The 17,856-nt window shown below is 43.4% G+C and overlaps 1 protein-coding gene across 1 annotated transcript in view; it reads left to right on the top strand.

The window, feature by feature from the left end:
• Nucleotides 1-4,087: 4,087 nt before the first annotated feature.
• MTMR10 (myotubularin related protein 10) overlaps nucleotides 4,088-17,856 on the top strand; it is a 41,338-nt gene continuing 27,569 nt past the window's right edge. Inside the window, exons 1-2 of the mRNA XM_037395350.1 lie at nucleotides 4,088-4,400; nucleotides 5,675-5,735. Of these exons, the coding sequence (XP_037251247.1) occupies nucleotides 4,347-4,400; nucleotides 5,675-5,735 (115 nt within the window). The 5' untranslated portion in view covers nucleotides 4,088-4,346. The remainder of the gene's footprint in view (nucleotides 4,401-5,674; nucleotides 5,736-17,856) is intronic.

Raw genomic sequence — 17,856 nt, 5'->3', positions numbered from 1 at the left:
TACCTCAAGAACCTTTGCACAGTTTTTGTATCTTTTGTATATCTTTGGCCAAGACCATCGAAGTTGCTCTTTTATGTAAGTAATCACATTTTAAATAGTATTCTGCTGGATCTTTATCAAGGACACTCAGGAAAGATTTATTTTTTTTTCCCAACTGCTTAACAAATGTAAGGCATAATATTTTTCTTCCATAAGAGGTAACAGAGACCTGTAGGGCTGGCTTCCTCACAAGTCCTCAGAAGTCCCACATTTCTGCGTGCAGGCTGAGGCAACTTGGGTGTGCAAACTACTGAGTGCACAAGCAGGGAGGTGTGCAGGCAGGGTAATAAACCAGAACACTTGCCAGTGAAAAACAGAAGACTTTCATCTGTGAATCCCTGACTTTGCAGAGTTGCCACACACTTGCTGTAGCTTTGGGCACATAGCTCAGCTGTGAAATCAGACAACACGTATGGCTTTGTGTCCTGGAGTTCAAACCAAGAATTGAACCATTCTTCAGATAGCTATGGAAACACGTAAGTTGCCATAGAAACATAGGCCTGGAACAGATCATCTACACTCAGGCAAGTTCAGCAATGTCGATAGCATCAGTGGCAGATGGTGGTCTAACCTGTTCTTGAACATCTCTAATGAAAGCCATTCTCTAATCTGCTGAGAGATCAAAAGGGCCCATTAAGAAAATCTGTTCTGATTTAACCCCAGCCCTCATGCATTGCACAAACCAAAGTGCTTCTCCAACCACAGAGCTGTCTTGTGAGGTTGTACCAGAACTTTTAGGAAGATACCTAATCTGACGTACAGTAAACAGAGCAGGTTATGCACCATCGCCATAGCTAAGCAGATAATTATCTTCACTGTTGTAATTTGCACTGCATGTAAAAATAGGCCCCAGGAAACTGCCACACAGCACGTGGGGTGTGATACCACCAAGGAGAGCAGACCAAGCTGGTTCTGGGGGTCCGTGACAGTGCACGAGTGTAAGGGTCCTGGTCAGTCTAGCACACGAGAGACATTGCTGAATAACTGAATGTTGAAAATAACTGCACTGAGTAAAAACATTTTTTAAATCAATGAGAATAAAAAGAGACATCTGCAGTCTTTTCAGTTCACCTGGCTTTGTTGCATAGCTAGCTTCCCACCGTTCTTTCAAGGCTGTTCTCATAGAGCAAAGGTGTTCTTAGAAACCTCGGGTTTAGCAGGACTGTTTGAAAAAAACAGATCAAGGCACGCCGGAGTGGCTGGAGCTAGGCAGGCAGTTGAGTGCATTGCCAAAAGGAGTCAGGGGATGCAGAGGACTTCCCTGCCTGTCCCGCCTGCCCTGCACCAACCCCCTGCCCGCCTATCCTGCCTGCCTAGCCTTACTGACCTACCTGCCTCTTGCCTTGTCTCCCCTGCCCTTCCTGCCTACCCTGCTCTACTTGCCTGTCCTGCTCTGCCTGTCTGCGCTGCCTGCTTGTATCCCACTGCAAGTTGTGACAGAAATGACTTGCTCTTCTAAAATACTCACTTTTGTCAAATCAGCTTTCTCCTCCCACTGGCATAAAACTCTTCCAGTGGCAACTTGTGACCAGTTCCAACAACAATCCTTACAAATCTTGTGATCTTATGTTTACTGAGAGCTTAGTTTTGATTTTGTTTGTTCCTTTTTTGAACAGTACTGAAATTTAAATGTGTCAGTGCAGTACTGGAAATTTGTGCTGTCCTATGTTCATTCCCTCAAGAGTAAGATTGCATTTGCAGGCACTCTTCAGAAGGCTCTGTGCTGATGCAAAACACACTTTTGTAATCCTGATGTGCTATAAATAATTGTCCTTTTTAATATCACTGCCAGATTTGTTATATGCAATTCCAAGACTAGCTGATTTGGGCAGTTTCTGCCTTCCTCGGCCCCTTGCTTTCTCTTCACCCTTCTCTGATTTTAATTTCCTTTCAGCAATGTTCTGTATATGAAGATAAAACTGTAAAGAAGAAGAATAAAGATGAGGGCAAGTCCCACAGTATTTCTCACTTCTCAAAGATCCAAGAGATTTAGCTTGTGAAAGGGGTAAGTCACCAGCAGGAGAGGAGCTGTGGCTTGCTCTCACAGCACTGTCGGGTGCTCAGCATTACAGCACCAGCAGCTTCTACAGCACAGTGCGCTCTCTAAAATGGACAGGGGCTGAGCCTGAGACCATGCCAGGCTGAATAATGCCACTTAAACAATGATGTTTGCAGCATAAAATAAAAATCTTGTATGTGAAAATACAGAGTGAAGTGAAAGGAACTGCCTGCCAACACCAGATGAGGTGGGACCCTTGTGCAAGGAGGTGCGCTTGTTTTAAAACAGCTACAGTGGGGTTGTTTTTATCTTCTGGACCTGCAAGTCCAAGAGTAGTATACTGTTGTTATGGAGGTGCTTGCTGGTGTTCTGCCCTGGGCTGTTGCATAGCTTTAAATGCATGTACACCTATCTGCAACCTAGGCAGGTGCCAGTGGGTTGTTTCCCTCCTTGCTGTTCAAACAAACCTTCCTGGCTGGTGTCGGTGGGGCATCTCATTTAAGTCGGGGAATCCAGATTGTGCCCTAAAGTCTGTTCTTTCATTAAACATTCACCCTTTGGCTTCACCCAAAAATCCCAGGGGCTATAATGCAATGCAATGAGCTTCCTATTAATGATAGCAAGGGAAGACTTTCATCCTGCGGCTGATGCTGGGTGCTGCATTTGTCATTTTTTGTCTAAAAACATGTTTGTTTTTCTGGAGTCTTCCAGTTCTTTACTATCTTTATGTCAGGGTGATATTACACCACTACTGTGCTGTAGCAGGCCTGTACTGATGTTATCTCGCATGTGAGCCGAAAATGACAGTATGTTGACCAAACCTGTGCTTTTTAACAAGGTGAGGCTGCAGCACCCAAATACCAGCAGTTAGTTTGGCAGGTCCTGGCCTTCAGCTCTCGCCCCTAAACCACGAGCCTTGCAGTGAACTACGCTTGGCTCATGGCTGGGACCGCAGCGATGGTTCCACCAGCTGCGGGGGCAGCACCAGCAGGCACGGGAACCATCAGCGCTGCTCACCCTACCTGGCCCATCACACCTGCCTCAAACTGTGGACTGCCTGGCTGGTTTTACCCATTCCTTTGTGCTCGGGCCGCCAGCAGGGGAACGCAGGCCGTCCCTGTGGCTCAGGGCGCACAGCTGATGGACCCGTGTGCTCCCACTCCGGGGCTCTCGACAAAAACCACAACCCGATCCAAACTGTTGCTTTTGTAGGTGGCGTTTCCACCGCAGAGGCCAAGTTCATCGCAGCCAGTGCTCACCGACAACCAGCGCCGGGGGCCTCCGAGGGCACCACGGGCCACTGCAGCCGTAGGAGTAGTTACTGTTCCGACTGACCCAAAGGGATCGCGGTGTTAGATTGTGGCAGTTTAGGTGGGCAACTGCGTTACTTCCATATTCTAGGGAAGCTCAGGTGAGCGATCCCTGCGTGCCTGGGGAACTTGGGGAGCGGGGCCTGCGCCATGTCCCATCCGTCTGCCCATGGATCACGTATGTCCCACGGCTGTAACGCCACAGCCGGTACAGAGGGTGACAGCAAGCACACCCGCGCGCGGCAGGGGGTCACGCAGGGGCCGTGTGCAGGGCCGGCGCCCCGGGTCACGGCAAAGCCCCTGCGGGCCCGCGAAGGCGTCGACTACCCGGTGGCTCCGAGGCCTGGCCGGGGCGACCCCCGCCGGCCCCGCGCCTGCGGCCGCCGTTCCCTCACGCGGGCCAGGAGGACGGGCGGCGTCGGGGCCCCGGCGGGGTGCGGGGCCGAAGCCCGCCGGCGGGGAGCGGGTGCCCACCGGCCGGCCAGGCGCAGCGGCGCCGCCGGGGCTGCCCTTGCGCGCAGCGTCCGCAGGAAGCGGCGAGGCGCTCACGGCCGAGCCGGGCCGGGCCCCGCCGCTTGGGCCCTCCGCGCCGCCGTACAGGGGCCGCTCCCCGCCCCTCGCTCGGCCCAACATGGCCGCCCCGGCACGGCCCGCCTCAGCTCGCCGCCCGCCCGGGCCGCCCGCCCGTCGCCGGCGGTAGAGAGCCGCTGTGCCGGCAGGCGGCCGCCCCCGCGGGGAGGCGGAGGGAGCCGCCGGGGGCTCCATGAGGGCTGGCGGCGGCCGCGGGCCGGGCCTGCCCAGGCGGCTGACTCCTCCCTTGGGGAAGGAGGGTGCGCTGGGGCCGCCCCCGCCGCCGCCCGCCGGGGCCGCCGCCGTGTGACTGGGAGCGCAGCCCCGAGCGGCTGCGGGGCGCCGGGCCTGAACCGGCGGGCGTCGGCACCCTGCCCCCGCGGGACGGGGCCTCCCGGGCCCGGCCCGGCCCGCCGCCGGCCGCCGCGATGTTCTCCCTCAGGCAGCCCAAACCCACCTTCAAGTCCTACCTTCTGCCGCAGGTAACGACAGCGCTTCAATGCCGTTAGCGCCCTGCGCGCCGCCGCGGCCCGGCCGCGGCCCGGCCCCAGCTGCCGCCCTCCCGCTGCGCCGGCGGCCGGGGGGGGGCACGGGCACCTGCGCGGGCCGGGGCGGCCGGAGCCCCCATCGCAGGGGGAGCGGCAGCGGGGCGGCCGCCGGAGCCCCCCGAGCCCCCATCGCAGGGGGGGCGGCGGGGCCGAGGGCCCTTCCCGTCACACGTAGGGCGAGCGTGGGGCTGGCGCGGGTGACAGCGGGGCACGGCGGCCCTGTCCGTGGGGGCGGCGGGGCGCTGGGCAGCGGTGCAGGTGGCCGGGCTCTGCCCCCCGTGCGCAGGGCCCGGCCGGGGGCAGAAAGCAGCTGGTGCCTCCGCGCACCCCGCTCGCCCTGCGTACCTTCCGCATTTAAAACTTGGCTGGCGGCACAGGTCAGAAAATCAAGTGTGTACGTACGGTAGAATAATGTATATAGTGCATATAGCATCGAGCGTGTCTCGTAGAAGCACCGGGGTTTTCTGGGCGGTCTGGCCGTGTAGTTAACACAACGTGATTTTTATTTATTATTTATTTTAGACAAGGCGGGACCTCTTCCAGCAACACGTCTGATGTGTTGACTCATTTTTACTTTTTCACGGTTTCTTGGTAAAAGTGCAGTGTCAGTGCAGGGAAGCTCTGGGCATTCCCGGCTGTGGAGCGGCGGTACCACTGTCAGCATAGGAACCGCAGCCGTTCAGGCTCTTTCACTGAAGGTTCCGGTCGTTTTGTAGAAATAGTTTTATTTTTAAGGTTGGGAATTAAAATGCAGGTAGGCATGTATGTGTTTGTAGGCCTTGGTGGATTTTTTTTGGTAATTTTTCCTGTGTCAGAAAGTCACACATGTTAAAAGTTGGAAGAGAGTTTTGTGCAAACTTGAGTGTCCCTATCTGTAAAGCTTGTAGGATTTGAGCCTTTTTGGAATGTCAAACCAAACTGGTTTTTGTTTGGCCTGTCAATTGTTATAGCCTAGGTTACACAATTAGTTAAATGCTAGTATTTTAAATATTATGTTATTCTTCTGGTACAAAGCTAAACGTAAACAAAAATGGTAATATCTTTACAGAAAACTGTTGCTGTGATTGGATCCTAGCTCTTTAAGATCTTGTTTTAACTAAGAAAGCTGAACTTTCTCCTTAGCCCAGGTAGATCAGACATATCTGACTGTAAAGTTCTGATTCTGAAGTAAGTTGGGTTTTTTTTGTTTTTTTTTCCCTCCCCGTCAGGCTGAAGACCATATAGCGTCAGAACCAAGGATTAAAAAACTGGAACCGGTACTTTTGCCAGGTAGGCATAAATCAGGAATTTGACAGAGGCCTCAACAAGGATATATTTAAGCCTTTTGTTTCTCATGATAGAATTGGTACGGTGTAAATAGGTTCCCCTGTTCTACTGTGATTATTGATTTTGGTGTATTTTAATCTTCGCACGTTCCTTCAGGGAGCGTACCTTCTAAGCAGGAAAATCTGATGGTATTTGTGTCTGTAGAACATTGTTCAGACCTGTCTGAAACTCTAAATAAATACATAGGCAATTTTGCCTGTGTAATGCTTCAGTGTGTGTGGAATAATGTCTTGGGTTTATTGCGAGTATTTGAAGTGAAACAATTGTAAGTCTTATAACATTTAGGACACCTTTTGGAATACTACTAACAATTATATTTTTGTCAGATAGTCAGACCTTTACCTGTGTGCAGAACCCATTACCACAGCATGTGTTGTAATCTTGCTTTATTTTAAAGGAAGATATTTATAGCATTTCCAGTAAGTAGGTTTGATTGACTTCTGTATCGGAAAACTTCTAATGCTATCTTTATTCATTTACTCTTACTCAGTATTCAGCTGTTACATCATTTTGGAATTTGAAGTTTAAAGCTACACAGAATAACGTTTTTAGTTTGTGGATGAGAAAAGCGATGTTTTTATTACTGTTCATAATTACATATTTATAAAAATGTAAAATATATAAAAATATTCATGACTTATGTTTTTTAAATAAGAATTAATCTTAGGTGAATGACATTTTGATCAATGAGGATTTCTAAAAGCCTTTTTCAGATACCAAAGGAACAGTCTACTATTCTCAAGATTACTTTCATTGCAAACGGTACACCACAGTAGTAGATTTGGCTTGCTGTTTCCAAGGGGAATTTTGAGTTTAAAACAATGTTAGACTGCATTTTTTTCTTACCATTCAGATTATATGTTAACAAATATGGATTTACACAGACACACTATTGTAGGAAGCTATTGCTATTGTGTTGTCTAAGTTGATAAAACATGTTAACTTTCAAAGTGATCAATAGAATTAACAAGTTACTCTTAAAAAAAAAAATTACACTGCTTCATATGGGACTTGTTGCTGAAGTGGTACGGGGTCCAGTGAGGTATCGTAAGCTTAGGATGCTGAATATTGTGGAAGAGGTTCAACTGAAAGAGTAAATAACAACTGACTGACACTCTGCAGGCAACAAAATAATACAGATTTTGCTTGAGGCATAAATATCTTAAAATACATTGCTAAGATTGCTTGGTATTTGAAATACAGTTATATTTTTATGCTTGCAAAACTTCTGCTTACCACTTGGCATCTTATTGGTTATGTTGCAGTTGATATTCATCCAAGGTCTTTGACTCACAAGGAAGTGACTGCGTGTTCTTCTCCGAGGCATTCCACAGCAAATGCAAGGCAGTACGAGATTGCTTTTCTCAAAATGTAACACGTCTTGCCTTTGCTGTGGGACATGAGCCTGAGCAGTTATAGAAAACAATGTCTGTGCAGGAACTTTTTGCAGTGTGGTTCATTCATTGGGCGTGAAACTCCAAAGTACACTTAAAATAGTGCTGACTGGGTTTGTTTTTCTCAACTGGCTTATATTTATCCCATGTTTGCATCACTTCCCCTGTCTGCACTATCTTTGAAATCAGCATTTGGTGGCTTTTAGGACATTTGTAGTAAGTCACCCCAGGTTATATAGAAAGTGAAAGAGTATAACTCACCACAGAACTAAAACTTCTACCTCTGTGTCATTCTAAGGTGTTATTTTGAATTATTTAATAATAAAATTCACTTCTCGGTACAGCATCTGACAAAATATTTTTATTTTTGTGAGCATCAGTCTGCATGAGGGGTGGTGGTGGTGAGTTTAGAAGTGACTTACTTTAAATGACTTGAATGAAACTCTTCCTGTTTAAAGTTAAGCACCAGCCTAAACACTTTTTTTTGTTTGTTTCTGTCATCAAATGGTGCAGCAGAAAAGTGTATAAACAAGTACACGTTGTACTGTTGGGTAGACTGGCTTTTGGATTTGTCATAACCCGAGTTTCTGGACACATTCCAATTAATTTAATTATATTAAGGCTGACTTGTACTCCCTTGCAAGTACAGTACCTAATATCCTATCCTTACACAGCTGTGTGAAATGGCTTTTGCTCTCAGGAACAGGGTTAAACCTGAGTGGCTGAATGTTTATTATGCTTCTTTAGTTGGTAGAGTTTTTAAGAAGTTCTTTTGCAATTAACTTCTATTGGCACAAGCAGTTACTGGATTTAGTAATCTTCAAAAACTGCAACTACATGTATTAAGCTTTTGATTCCTAAAACAGTCACTTTGAGGGAGTAGCTTGCTGAAAACTGGAATTCCAAAGCAGCTAAATAGCCTCCTGTCTAACTTGTAGTTCTGCACAGTGGGGGTTAGGAGAGGGAGTTCCAGACACGGAAATAATATGACTCAGGTTAAAAAGTGAGGAGGTTTTTGTTTTTAAAAAAGAGAAAGAAAAAAAAAAAGGGGGGGGGGGGGCAGGCAGGGGCGGGATTTTACATTGCAATCAACTTTTAACCTGTAGAGTTTGTTTTTAAAGTTTCCTCTGGTACCGGAGGAATAGAGATGCATCTCTTCAGGAACTGTGTGCCCTGAGGAGAGTGGTGCATCAGGGAAAGCAACAAACAGAATTTAAAGCAATTAAAAACCTTGGGTTTAAATGGCAACACTGATACTGCAGGAGGGAAAAGTAAATAATTTTATAGAATTGGGTATAATTTAATTCCAGAACACATGATACAGGTTTAAGATGGAGTTAATAAAAATGTTTTCTTTTTCTTTCTGCTGTTTTGTTCTCCTAGTGTAGCTGCCTGATGAAGAGATTTTGCAGAGCTAGTTGAAGAGTTGGCCTGTGTAACAGTTTCACTTTTTCTCCTTTGTTTGCATAGCTTGTTTTATAAGCACGCCGGAGAGGAAAAATAGAGAAATAGCAGGTAGGCTCCCAGTCAGTCTGTCCAAGTGCCTTGCCAGGCTCGTAGGAAAGTAGCTTGTGTACTTCAGGGTAGAATGAAGTTAAAGCTGTTAAACTGGAAGGTGTGTTTTGTTCTGGTAAGCCATTGTAGCCTGTTTTCCACAGCAATGTCTGTAGCATTTTTAAGACATCGACCTAAGCACTTGAAAACATCGCGCAGCATAACTGGAATGTAATGCAGTGCATGTTTTCAGGATTTGAATGGCAAAGCAGTGAGCAGAGAGGTGCAGTACACGGGTGGGTAATGAACCAGTCCAGTGCCCCTGAGCAGTGCTGCACCGTGCTTTGGGCAGGTCGGGCAAAAAGGTCTTCACTGTTGCTCACACAGGATGTTCTTCGTGAGATTGTGTACTAGAATATCTGGTCAAGTGTGAGAAAAGGCTTGTTCCTTCTGAATTTTTGCTAATTTCAAGTGTTTCTCAGTGCTCATTTGCTAGTAGGTTAAGTTAGTAGCTGTCACCTGCAAATTTTTACAAAACAGCAGGAAATAGTTTAGTTGGTTTTGTTTTGAAAAGTACAAACAGTAGAATTATAGAAGTAAACTGAATTGGAATAGTATTTTTTTATCTTTAAGCCTTGATCACATTAAGGCAAGTTAAAGGAACTTTGGTGGTGAGCTGCAAAGCAGTTACTCATAGTCTCTTGTGCCTGCACCCTGTTCCACGGGCAGGTTGTGGAAGTCTGCTTCAGTGCCGTGGCTGGCGTGCAGGCACACCAGGTTTGTGAACAGCCTGTAAGTACAGCGGGAGTGGGTCAGCTGTTACCTCTCGCTGCCAGTGGCTGCCAGCAGGCGTGTAGGAAGGAGAAGAAACAGGACAGGCAGCACTCCCTGCTTCCTTCGGTGTGTGGCCTAGGGACTTCCCTCCTGGAGTAATGTAATGGGGAGATCCAAGTGGGGAGTCACAGAGCATCGTAGAAGCAGTGCTATCATATCTAAATCTTCTTCCTGGATTTTTCTTACATGATTTTTATCGGATTGCTTTTGCTAGCTATGTAAACTTCTGTCATCCACAGCTTCATCTGATAAGAAGTTCAGCAACTCGATTATATGTTGTACAAACTACCTTTATTTGTTCCAGACTTACCACCATTTAGTTTCTTTGTGTAAATCCTAGTTCTTGTACAACATAGCAAATGCCAAGTTGTATTCCCCCATTCAGTGTGATTCGTGATTTTCAGACTTGTGTCCTATGTTCGCTGGTTTGCTTCCATCTAGCTTAGTTGGTCCTAGGAAAGGATCTTTCCATATATTTATTAGTACTTTTGATTGCCTCTGAACATTTTCCAGTTGTGCTGTATTCTTGTTGAGGTGGAATTACATACCGTGTTCGAGAGTGTTGCCACTGGATATATTTGCTTTTATCTAATTATGCCGGTCTAGTTGGCTTTACCACCTACTTACTGCTTTCTGTTTGCTTCTTTGTGTACATGTGCCCTTAGATAGGCAACTGAATGGAGAAATCCAATTGAGGCTGTATCATGGAAAGTTTTAATCTTTTAGTCTGATTCTCTTACAAGTTAGCTCCCAGCTCTTTTTCTGTTATTTTTTTCTGCTTTCTGCAAATCCTTAGTACATTAAGTCATAAGTTCCAGAGCAGCTGCAACACATCTTGTGATAGGAGAAGGAAAGTAATACTTTTTGGTGGGACATCTTGTGCGTTAGTACCCCAGGTATGTTCACTCCTGACTGTTTTGTACCCTTGCACCTCCTTCTTGGCATTTTCATTTGTTTGTAGTGTCCCAGAGCTGGAGAACAGAGGCCATGGTGTTGCGGTGTGAGTGCACTGTGATGGCGCGGGGGGGCAGGAAGCAGGGACCGAGCTGGGGAGGTTAATGCATAACCCCAGAGATCTGTCGGGGCTGCCTTTCTGGTGTGTTAGGAATCGGGTTTGTCTCTCCCCTCGAAGGGGAAACTGGGATTGTTTAATTGCTTGGTACAAGTAGCAATACTGTATGGTCGGTGCCTTTTTCTGTGTGTATTTCTGGAATGAGTGTTGATGTTCAAGTAGGTATCGCTTGATCTGTTAAGGATGATCACCTGTTGATGGTGGGTAGTGCTAGCCTTTGAATGCTTGTAAGAATTGAGTAGAACTTGTATGAAGTCAGTTTCTGATTGCTTCCAAAGCATATTCAGTTGTTGATTCTCATTTCCAGTGTTGTGGCATGTTAGCCAAGGCTCTCTTACTCATTGCACAGCTGATCAAGACATACTGCAGGGTTAGGCGTCTTTCCCTTCATCAAGTTTCTTACTTGAAATTCAAGTGTTGCTGTAAGAATTTGTTTGTTTTTAAAGTTAGCCTGTGATATTAGACAAGCAACAAGCTTTGTAATTTCATCTTGTTTTCAGGCATCAGTGTCATACAAGAGTATAAAATTAGTTTCAGAATGGCCAGATTAGAAAATTAGAATGGCATCTTGGAAAGTAACACAATCACCTAAAGCTTTTCTAAAGTAGAAATTATATATATATATATATATATATATGTGTATATTTTGTCTACACCAAGATTGCAAAATGTTTTATTTAATAGAATTTGAAACTCTCGTAATCTAGATTTGAAATCTGGAACAGCAGCTTTGTGCGAACTAATCTTTCATACTGCAAGAAGCTTAAAAATAAAGCAAGCATTTGACTTATATTTAGAATAAATGAGGCATCACTTACAGTAAGTATATAGTAAATACTCTTTTCTATTATAGCTTTTTTTGTTTGTTTGACTCAAAGTAAATTTTCAGGCACGCTTTGGGTTCAGTTAACTGCTTGTTTTGTTTTGGGGATTGCTTTTTTTAAGGCTGGCATGATATAAGTACTACCAAGGCAGCCTGCATGTAGAAGCTGAAGTTCCAGTTACGGTCTTACAAGTGGATTTTACTGGATGGAGTCAGTTTGTTCTGCCGCCTTTGTTATGAATACACAGAGGACGTGTCTTAAAGTTTCTGACTAGTAATGTATTTTAAGTATCGGTAAATATCTACAAAAATACTTTCCTGTTTGCAACATGTTAGCTGTAGGTCAATATGGTAATCATACTTTAAAGGTAGAAGGATAAACATGCTTTAAAATAAATTTTTATGCTTCTGCATGTGCCTTCTGCAAAACAGTCCCAAAGTAACTGGTGTCTGCCTACTCTGTCCCATATATATTTAATGCCACAAGTCATGAAAGTCCAGAAGGGATAAAATGTTAGTGTGGAGGCTGAATTGTCAGCTGACCAAACTGCTGGGGTTTTGTCTCCTGGCAATTATATTTGCTTCCAGTGAAGTAAGTCTTCAGTGAACTAATTTCTGAACATGTGTTTCTGTATTGATTTATTTAATAAGACAAACCAGAGTAATTTAAGCTAGACCCGGTAATATATGACAAGTTCAGAAAAGCATCTGTAACTTGTATTAGTGACATAGCTATAAAATAAGAGGCTGAAAACCACAGTCCTGTCAAACTGTAACCGATTATATTGTTTGGGCAAAGTCAGGCTTTGGGAATCTGTAGTTTATATAGCCAGACTAAAAATAAGCAAAACACAAAACACGCTCTCCCTCCTCACTGGCTTGTCTATTGTTCACCTTAAGGCACTCTGACCAAATAACTGCTAAAACTGGTTTGTTGGTTGTTTTGGTTTTGGTGTGTGGGTTTTTTGTTTTTTGGGTTTGGTTTTGTTTTTTTTTTTTTTTGGGGGGGGGAAGTGGTGGTTATAGGGTTATTTTAGTTTGGCCTAAAAATACCTACTGATGCCAAGAGGAGCTGTTGATTCCATTTTTCTCACCACAGGTGTGTATTCCTATTAGCTACTTGCTGCTGACACTTTCTTGTGCAAGTGAAGAACAGGCTGGATCAGAGAGCTAATTCTGATGAAATCAGGACTGTCAAAAAAGGAAGAAAAATACGTGGTTAGAATTATTTTCAACGGGATCAATTCTCTGACGTGACTAACAAAGTCTTTTACAAATGGCAGTGCCAGCACAGGGGTTGAGGTGGGAATGAATGTGGAATACAAAACTTTGTTTCCCATTCAAAAATAGGAGAAACTTTCATTTTAGGGGGAATAAAAGTTGCTGGATTAAAGCAACTCTGTAAGCATGATGAGCTTTTTAATTTACTGCAATACTTTGTTTTGGATCTAGTTGGTAATGAGAGCCTTGCTTATGATCCATGTTCCCTTCTTGCTGTGTGAACTGTTGGTTGCCTGCTCTACGCTCCTGTATCCCTCCCTGTGTTTCTGGGGTGTGGGGGAGGCTTTTGCAGAGCATCCCATCCTAGCACGGAAAAGCAGTTATCTTTTCAGCTGCCTCCTGCCGTCAGTTTCTTTCACAGGGTTCACGAAGATTAGCCATTATTGGACAAATACTGGTTTTAATCTTGTTGTGCGTGAGAAAAGAATAGTTGTTCTTTGAAGACTTTTATCAAGAAGTCTGTACTCTTTTTTTTTTTTTTCTTTTTTTTTTCTGCTTTTTCCCTTACTGAGCATTTCTAAAATGGAGCTAAGCTCTTGTCATGCTCTTTTTCTGATGGTTATCAAACTAGAGAAACTGCACCATATTCATGTGTGATATTTTAATAACATTTTTTCCAATCAGATCGGCAAAGCAGGCTCTTTCAGTGGTGTGCATTTAAAACGCACCCCTCTCTAAGCAGTGGTTAGTTTGACAAAAATCCAGGGCCCTCCTATTAAAAATTAATGCAGATAGAACATGTCCAAATTGTTTTTCATTCACAGTAATCTCTGTTTTGAGCTGTCCTTTTGACACAACTTTTTAACTTTGTTTTATTTCTTTGCTTTCTGCAGATGTACAGAAAATGAAATGTAGTCTTATTTTTTAACTAATTGTGAAAGTATTGGCAAATACTCGTGGGGGGATGGACATGGGTGGTATCTACAACCATGTGCAGCTTTTTTTGTCTTCACATACCTTAAATACATTGTAAGAGCTCATGAAAATCAGGAAAGAGATAAAAGACAATTATTTCATGAGCTTACAGATACTTTTTTCTCAAGTTTGGAAGTGGCTGAGCACACTGAACAGAAGATTCATTTAGAAGTGGATTAGAGACATTTACATCTAAATGGTTGGTGCATACTAATAAACTCATACAATTTTGGTATTCTTTTTGCAAGAGAACAGCTAAGAAAAGGCAGCTCAATGGGTGAAGATGTTCTGGATTTTACTTACTTATTAATGAAGATTTTATTGGAAATTCTTACTCAGATATTTACGGAAGTTAATTTTTTTTCCCAGTCATTTTGCAGCAGTTTTAGACTTAGATCTTTCTAAATACAAGTGAACTCATTAATGTGCATTTTTAGTGGTTAAATGGCTACTTGAATTAATTTTAGCTCTTCTATTGTGAACTTTTTAGACTAACTTTTCACATAAAGAAGCTGGTTTTCTGTTCTCTTAATTGGGTATAATCACGATCAGCATTATAAATGAGGAACCGGGCTTTGGTTTCCTGAGTGTATTCAGGTGCTTCGTTTTTATGAATTTAGGCAGGAATTATATGACTGCATGACATACTTAATATCCTCTGTTGTCCTGATGTCTGTTACACCTTGAATGTACACTAAACATACTCGGATTTTGATTTAGAACTTCAATGCTCAGTGAGGAAATTTATTCTAGTAAATATATTCTTATGCTTCTAATACAGTATCGAAGAAGTTCCCTTAGTGATATGTAAGGTACCTACAAACTTCTTGAGCCTGCAGGATTTGCATTATGCATTTATGAAGTCTGATTTCAGCCATTTGTTGCCTCTAGCAACTATCAGGCTCCTAACTTGCTAGAAATATTGTTTATTATCATTTTAACATGCATGTATATGCGATCAGCTTTCTTCCCTGAAAACTAAGGCTTTGAGATAATGCTGTTCTGTTATATTCCTTCTGTATTCATAGGTAGCAAAATTGTGCTAGAAACTCTGGGATGGAAGTGTTTGGCAACTGTTTCAGAGAGCAACTGAAAACCTGGAAATTACTCGAGGTCTCTTCTTTGTTGGCATGTTTCTTGAATTTTAAGCTAAGATAATACAGAAGCCAAAAATAGCAAACATGAGAACTGGCTATATAGGTGAAAGAGGATTATCTGTGTGTCTCCTACTGCTATAAAGAATCCAGACCCTTATGGAAATTTCCAATTACAAGTTCTAATGCAGTGCTAATTCTGGCAGTTCTTGCTTATTTTTTTCAGATCTATCAAGTTTACTTACTGATTGCCCTGTTATTGATAACACATAGTGATAAAACTGACACAAAGTAACTAAGATTTTTTTTTAATCTATTTTTGTGATCCGTGTGTATGCAGATTATTAGATCCACAGTTCCTGATAGTAAGTTACAAATTATTGCCTTCATAAGATAAAAAATTTAAACTTGGTCCTGGGGGGTACGGCACAAAAAATGACAAAAATATTGCTCAGCAGTAGGCAAAATGGTGCAGAACATGCTTTATTTTTAGGATGTTATCGATCAGGAATTGCGTTTTCAGAGTCTGCAGAAATAAATTGACCAGCCTGGGTTATGACTTGCAGGCTGGGGAGACAGAATCGATGTAGTTGCACACCGGCTGAGCGCAGCATTTCCAGTCCTGCCTCTCCTGTGCCCGGTTCCCGTGCGTGCCCGTGCTGCTTCCGGATGTTATTTGGATTGCAGTGGGTTATGCCCTATGGTGGGCCAGATCCGTAACATGAATTCTGTCAGCATCCAAAGAAACAGTCAAAGTGCATGTGCTTTTGTGAAATTTAGCAGGGTCTTGCTGAGGTTTAACAGTTTCTGAGGCTGTGTTAAGTGGAAGGTGTATTAGCTAGATGTATCCTCCAGTCTCTGGTGTTATTTTTGTGATTCATGTATTCATTGTAGAAATATTTTTGTTAAAGCTGATTAGGCTTTATATGTAAGGGTGGCAACCTGGAATTTTTCTTCTGGTTTCCTGTCAGAGTTTAAACAAACTGCTCTTGTCTCTTGAGATCGTTCTTTGAGTGTTGGAGTCACATGGAAGTGTTGACTGCTGTTCTGTGTCTGGAACAGCTTGTGACTGTTTACTGGAAAAAAGCAGCAGCTACATTGTAAAAAAGTGCAGTGTAATATCTCTGAATAGCTCTGTTGTTGACACCGGTATAGAAAAATCACCTAGTAAACTACAAATACAAGAAGGGTTCATTGTGCAAGACCAGCACATACTACTTATGTTGTTTATCTACTTTCCTAAATTTGAGTTAAGTTTGGAAGGTTTGCACCTTTTTATATTGCTCACTATGGATGTCCAAACGAAGGATAAAAGCCAGGTTAGTATAAAATTCCAAACCTGCATTTTAAGAAAAAAAAAAAAAAAGGTTGGGTTTGGCTTTTGAAAACTGCATCTATTAAATTTGCATTGCAGACTTTCTCGTGCTTCGTTGTAAATGTTTAAACCCTTCAGCTGGAATTGGTATGCACACTCTGTCTTGCCATATTATAACAGTCAGGTTCAAAACTGACAGTTCTGTGTTAGGGCTGTAAACGTGAGTACAAAGGAGTAGCTAGAGCAAAAAATCCAGGATGTATTTATGTTGGATGAAATGAGAATAAATGAAGATGCCCTGAAGTAGGATTAGTATTAACATGTTCTAGTGTAGCCACACTTACTATGAAGAATGGAGGAAGGATGTAAAAAGGACAGGCTTTGGTAAAGAGAATGATGGTGCAGGCATGTTTAAACTGTAGTAGGTTCAAATTGAAGAAGTTTGCATGGATCTCTTATTTCTCTGCTGTTTTGTAGCATCAGAGATGTGAAGTACTGAAATAGTTTGGTAATAGTAATTTGTGCTTTTAGCAAGAGTGTCTCCTGTGTGATACTAAAAAATACTACGCTTGTTAACAGATAAGAGAATGTTCTATGGAGAAAAAATACCTATGGAAGTTGCACTTCATGGTGTATTGGGCTCTCTGTATCTTTTTATTAGAAATGCAGGGATCCACTGGAGGTGCTGAGAGTGGGAAGAATAACAACTGTTAGGTAGGTCTGGAACAACTGACTGGAGAGGGGAAGCTTCACAGGGACTGTGGCTGAGAACTCAACACTGAATGGTTGAAGATTAACACCAGCTGTGAGAATTAATTGCTTTAATATACAGTTTGGGCTTTTGCAGTTATTTAAGTAAATAGTTTATTAGAAAAAATGCTGGCCAGACTCTGTTAAAAGTATGAAAACATTTTCATTACAGTGTTTATCAGAAGTAGGGCTTGTCATTCTCGTGTACCCCATTATAAGACATTGTTTTCAGTTGCTGTGGACTTGGCTGAACTTTTAACTATTTGTAATGAAGCTGTCAAGAGTCAGATACATTTTTTTTTTTTTTCCCCTCAGAATCGAAAGCTTATTTAACCACAGTTCAGTAATGATTTCAGTAATGATAGAGAAAAGACTTCAGGGCTCCAGTGCCTCTGTCTATAGAGCATTTTCACAACTCTTTGCTGCTTCTGGTATAGTTCATGCATGTATATGATAATTGCAGGTCAATGAAACTTGTCCCCTTACATCGTCAAACAGTCCCAGAATACTGAACATAATTCTGCCAGCTCAAGGCTACAGAGCTAGCCCAAGACATGGTTGTAGCTGTTTATTACAGCTGAACTGAAAGCAGGGGCTCTGCTGCTACCCTTAGGGATGTCCAGGCTGGTGCCTGATGACACTGGGGGCCAGAGAGCTGGAAGGGCGGCTCAGCGGAATAGCTCAGGGTGAGCAGCCTGGGCAGAGGCTGCGTCTCAAGACTGGCAAAAGGTTTTGTTCTGCTCACGTTTGGTGTGCTAAAGACAGTTCTTTGGATGTGTGGTTACTTGGGCACAGTGATAACTACCTGAGAATACCTTCTGTAGATCAGGAGACAGATGGGAGGTTTATCCAAAGCTCTGGCCGTGCTCGTTGGGCATGCAGATAGCTGCTTACTGCCGCTCTAGCCACCCAAAGAACTGACTGGTTTCTTGCAAAGCGTAGGACAAGCTGAGATGACATTTTGGGCAACGGGGACTAAATATGCCCCACCTATTACGAGCAAATTAGGCTTTAGCAATCTTTAGTCCTTAGTCTTTTTTTAAACAAAAATCTATAGCTGGTATACTCCCATTCCCGCGCTCTTTATGGTAG

Source organism: Falco rusticolus, chromosome 7 (assembly GCF_015220075.1).
Source record: "Falco rusticolus isolate bFalRus1 chromosome 7, bFalRus1.pri, whole genome shotgun sequence".
In the NCBI taxonomy this organism is placed as follows: domain Eukaryota; kingdom Metazoa; phylum Chordata; class Aves; order Falconiformes; family Falconidae; genus Falco; species Falco rusticolus.
The sequence above is the reverse complement of the archived record's forward strand: the minus strand, read 5'-3'. Positions and strand labels throughout refer to the sequence as shown.